Genomic DNA, 5,380 nt, shown 5'->3' on the forward strand with positions numbered 1-5,380 from the left:
GCCAGCTGGGTGACCTTGGGCTTGCCACGTCACTGATAAAGCTGTTCTGACCGAGCAGGAATCTCAGGGCTCTCTCAGCTTCACCCACCCCACAGGGTGTCTGTTGTGGGGAGAGGAATGGGAAGGTGACTGGAAGCCGCTTTGAGCCTCCTTCGGGTAGAGAAAAGCGGCATCTAAGAACCAACTCTTCTTCTTCAATGAGCATCACAACAATACTGAATATCAATTGCAAATCCCCCTCCCCCCCAAACCCCCCCCCCCAAATACAGCAGTAGGGGGTTCTTATTTGGCTAACCAAGCAGTACAGCTGATTTTACTTTGATGTCCGGCTGAGGAGGCATGGGCTCACAGTGCCATGTAGCCTGGGGTGGGACCAAGAAGGCCTCTCCTTGGCACCCCAGGGTTTACCGTGCTGGACGGTCTGGGGTGGAGATATCAAGGCAAGTGCTTCCTCTTGGCACCCCAGGTGAACATTTCCCTTTGGTAGGAATCCAGCTGCAAGGAGACCCGAGTCCCCAGTGGGGGAACTGAGAGGGCTACAGGTGCCGCTGGAGTCTGGGCTCCTGTGATCAGCCGACTGCAACTCAGGCTCCCTCCCCCATGCTGCACCAACACACCTGAGGAGTAATAATAGAGCTGGCCTTGTCTAAGCCAGTCGAAGTGTGTGTGTGTGTCTTCCTTGAACCCAAGAGGCCCTCCTGCAAGTCAAATCCCATATTATTGTGGATGTGCTCTGGAGCTCTAAAATGCCAGAAAGAGCCCTGAGCCAGCTCAGAAAGGCACTGGGAACAGCTCAGGTGCAGCTCTTCAGGAGCAAAGTTACAAAAAGCAAGGGTAGTCAGTTTAATTATTGAATCCATGTGGTGTTAAGTCTGAATGTATCAATTGTCCCTCTTTGCACAAGCAACCTTTCCAAATCTCTCCTCTCCTGTCCCTCAGTGCACACGGGGTCAGCCACGGCAAATGGAAATTCATCCGGAGGCGGCAACCTCACTTCCCCAGGCGTTCACAAGGCTGGGACAGCAGGTGGGGGGAGGGGAACATTCCAAGCCATTTTGGGCTCCCACTGGGGAAAGTTGGGCAAACATATCTAAACACTAAATAAAACAAGTGTGCATCACAAATGTGTCTTCCCACATGTGTGTGTGTGTGTGTGCCTGAGAAGGATCCCCTTCCCTTTTGCGGTCAGAATGGCTCTAGCCCTCTCACCAGCGAGGCCTCTGCCCCTGGCCCTGGCCCTGGCCCTGAAGGTCCATTTCCCCTGATCTCTGGGGGCGGAAGGGCCACCCAGCCCCCGGAGGCCCAGTCCCTGTCCAGGGCGTCTGAAGGAGCCCCTGGTGGGCAAGGCAGCTTGCTCAGATGAGACTCCTCTGGGGGGGCAGTCACTTTTGCGGGTTTTCTGCCTCCCCAGCTAGTTGAGCCTCCCCCAACAGCAGCATCTCTCCAGGGGCCCCAGTCCATAAATCCTCCCAGGCAGCTCCCGGCAGCTCAGCTGAGGCAGTCCTCCGGTGCTTGGCGAGAGCCGGCCCCTCTCCAAGGGACTCAAGCCGCCGGCACAGACAGCACTGACTGCGCGTCTCAGAGCCATCCAGAACGGGTCAAGGAAGCATGGCGAGAAGGGACCTGCCCTGGGCTGGCAGGATCTCTCCATCGTTCCAGGTAAGAGAGCGGCCTTCCTCAGCAAAGACAGGATCCTTGCAGAAGTGGCCAGAAGGATCCTCCAGGCCAGACTGTTCAAGGCTCTTTCTGTCTTGCAAGGAAGCTTCCTTGCACCTTCCCGCCTGGACCACCCTGTCCCCATCTCCATGAAACAGCCCCCATTTCCCAGGAGGGGGCAGATCCAGGGGAAGAAAGGCCAGTTCATCTCCTTCCTGGAAGAAGGCAGTTGGGGCAGTTCTCCCAGCGCTCAACACCGGGGAGCAGGAGTCCCACCGTGGGGCCACCACTGGAGGGCCCCTCCCGAAGATGCTAAGCCTCTGCGCCCGAGTCGAAGGCCTTGCAGGGAAAGCAGCTCCCCCGGTCTGCTTGCTGGCTTTTACTTCTGCATTTCTAGACTGCTGCCTCTATCGGCCCTGCCGCCTCGGGGAAGTTGACAACATTGCTAAACACAATATCAGTGAAGATAATTAAGACAATAATTAAATGCTCAATCTGTGAATTTAGGCAGATGGTGAGTGGGTGGGCAGAAGGGGTTGTGTCCCTGCTGGGCTCTTGTGTCCTTCACTGACACGCCCAGGGAAATGCCGATCGCCACTTTGGGGTTGGGAGGCGGATTTCTTCCAGGTCCGACTGGCCAGGGATTCGGGGGTGGGGGTGGGGGAAGGATGTTATCTGGGCCTCAACGTTAAGCCTGGCGGAAGAGCTCCATCTTGCAGGCGCTACGGAAGGGCGAGTTCCATTCCGGTGGAAGCTGGACTCTCTGGAAACAGATTTGCAGGGGTGGAGCTCAAAAGGACCTGGCTCTCTTTGAAAAGAGGCACCCCTGGGAAAAGCCAGCCAAAGCAACCAGTGCTCCGGGTCATTCGGCCAGTGGATCTCCAGATGGGTTTTTCATAAGCCCATCTGGAACTCCCCTGGCCTCCTTCCCTAGAGAGAGAAAACTGAACACTCGAAAAAAGAGATTTCCATCCAAGAAAAGGGAATATGCCCCCACCCAAATGGGCATTACTGCCTTTGAGCCACACACAATGTTAAACCGGGCGGTTGCCCCAGACAGAAGCCGGTCTCCCTTCTCTGGTCCTCATCGTTGCCTTTTCAAGGCCTATGCAGATTCTCTGGCATTTCAGAACCAGCCTCTCCTGAGGTCAAGAGCTCTGTACCACTAGAGGGATTTTGAGAGAGAGGAATGTGAATATCTGGCTGGGGGTTGCCCTGGTGGGTTCCAGTTTCTGAAGGTGACTTTTCCCTCCATGCCCCCCCCTGTCTTTGCCTTCCACAGAGTAACTGAGAGGAAGCGTTCTGTGTGAACCAGCACGGCCCCCTTCACCCCTTCCAATGTCAGCAGCCCACTGCTGGGCCTGAGCGGCTTCCCAGGGCCGGAGATGGTGCCCCACTGGATCAGCGTCCCCGTCTCTTCTGCCTGTTCCTGTGAAGGCCCATGAAGCACCCAGAGCTTCAGGTCAGCTCTCCAGTGGACCTTCCAACCAGGCGAGTGGGTCTGGGCTCCTTTGAAAGTGGAATACCACTCAATGGAGACTCCCTTCCCTGGAAGAGAGATTCCCAGTGGCCTCAAGGGGCCCTGCCTCTCTGTCACCATCTACGGACTCTCTTCAGGTCACCAGTGTTAAGGGTCATCTAAGCAGGTCCCTGGAGTGCCGAGGGTGAGACCCCTGCCCCACTGAAATCCAGAGTGACTGGGGCTTCAGTACATCTTTGCCTTTCACATAACTTGGAAGTACCACTTGTGGCTCACCCTGACCTGGTTAGGTCAGATCTCAGAAGCTAAGCAGGGTCGGTCCTGCTTGGTACATGGATGGGAGACCTCAGAGGACGTGCAGCTCCCTAGAGAGGGGCAGGCCCTGGCAAACCACCTCTGGCTATCTCTTGCCTTGAAAGCCACACGGGGTCGCCTTGTGCCAGCGGTGACTTGGCAGCAAAACCAATCACAGCAGCTTGGGACTCATCATGGCCCTGTTAGCTCCTGCCAACCACAGCACCGTCCTTTTCACCCTGCGTGGCTTCCCAGGGCTGGAGGCGGCACACGGCTGGATCGGCATCCCCATCTTTTCCGCCTACCTGTTTGCCATGCTGGGCAACTGCACCATTCTGTACATCATCTGGACGGAGCCCGGCCTGCACCAGCCCATGTATTATTTCCTGGCCATGCTGGCCACCACCGACCTGGGCCTCTGCCTCACCACCGTGCCCACCGTCATGGGAGTCCTCTGGTTCCAACTGCAGAAGATCAGCAGACACAGCTGCCTCACTCAGATTTTCATCATCCACACCTTCTCCTTCATGGAGTCAGCGGTGCTCTTCGCCATGGCGCTGGACCGCTTCCTGGCCATCTGCTTCCCACTGAGGTACGCATCTCTGCTGACCACCAGTAGAGTGGCCAGGATTGGTGTGGTCCTCCTGCTGAGAAGCACCCTGCTCTTAATCCCCTCCCTGTACTTCCTCCTGCAGTTTCCCTACTGCCCGACTGCCGTCCTTTCTCACTCCTACTGTGTGCACCAAGACGTGATTCGGCTGGCATGCGCCAACACAACCATCACCAGCTACTATGGCCTCACCCTCATCCTCCTCACCATGGGCTCCGATCTCCTCTTCATCCTCGTCTCCTACAGCCTGATCCTGAAGACCGTCCTGGGCATGACCTCGGGGGACGAAGGCCACCACAGGGCAATGGGCACCTGCGTCTCCCACCTCTGCGCCGTGCTGGTCTTCTACGTGCCCGTGCTCGGCCTCTCCATTGTGCACCGGTTTGGCCAGCATGCCTCTCCCCTTCTCCACATCATCATGGGCAACGTCTACATCCTCTTCCCCCCCATGATGAACCCTGTCATCTACAGCATCAAAACCAAGCAGATCTCCAGCAGGATCCTCAGAATAGTCTCACTCAAAAGACTCTGAGGAGCCCAGATGATGCCGGAACGGCAGCAGCAGCAGCAGCAGCAGCAGCACTCCCACTTGCCCTCCGCTTATTTCAGGGTCCTCCTCAGCATCAGTTCTTTTTAAAAATGGGACCTGGAGCAACAAATATGCGAATATGCACAAGGAGAGGCTAGCGATACACAGAAGCACATTTTATTCGGTGACGTGTCACAAGGCTTGGTTCTCAAACGTCTTTTGCTTCACAAAGCGATGAACATTTTAGAATCACAGAATCCCAGAGTTGGAAGGGGCCATGGAGGCCATCCAGTCCACCCCCTGCTCAACGCAGGGTCAGCCCTAACCATCCTAAAGCATTTTAAACTTCTCACGGCATCACGAAAGCAGCACGTTTTTTTGTGTGCACCAAGGTGGGAAGCAAGAAAAATTAAAGCGGCTTCCGTGGCCGGCCATCTTCTGGCTTTCGAGCCCAGGATGAGATGGCGTCCCCTCACAGCAGACTTCCCTGGCAGGGGACCTCCTTGGAAGGATGCTGAGGTCAGGGACCTTCTCGCCATCTTTGCAAAGGAGAAGGTTCAAAATGCCTTTAACGCCTCCCACAGAAACCAGGAGGTCATCCAGGACGTGGCACTGAGAATGTGGCCGTCTCTCCTCAGGGAAGAGGGCAAGGAATGTGTGGTGAGTGAGGGCAAGCTTTTTCAGTGAGGGGGTTGCTGTGTGGAGTATTGATTCCACCCCCCCCACACACACACACACAAAGACGCAGACACACAACCCAATAGAATCTTTGTTTGATTTGCAGATGAATTGTCAAGGGAGGAGGAGGAGG

General features: G+C 56.0%; 1 protein-coding gene across 1 annotated transcript; it reads left to right on the top strand.

Moving 5' to 3' along the window:
• The first annotated feature begins 3,624 nt into the window (after window positions 1-3,624).
• Window positions 3,625-4,572, top strand: LOC143840578 (olfactory receptor 51V1-like). Its single transcript, XM_077344194.1, has one exon. The coding sequence runs from the start codon at window positions 3,625-3,627 to the stop codon at window positions 4,570-4,572; it is 948 nt and encodes a 315-aa protein (XP_077200309.1).
• The last annotated feature ends 808 nt before the right edge of the window (window positions 4,573-5,380 follow it).

Source organism: Paroedura picta, chromosome 6 (assembly GCF_049243985.1).
Source record: "Paroedura picta isolate Pp20150507F chromosome 6, Ppicta_v3.0, whole genome shotgun sequence".
In the NCBI taxonomy this organism is placed as follows: Eukaryota; Metazoa; Chordata; class Lepidosauria; order Squamata; family Gekkonidae; genus Paroedura; species Paroedura picta.

Coding starts and splice junctions, on each gene's coding strand:
- LOC143840578 (XM_077344194.1), top strand. CDS start 3,625: ATGGCCCTGTTAGCTCCTGCCAACCACAGCACCGTCCTTTTCACCCTG.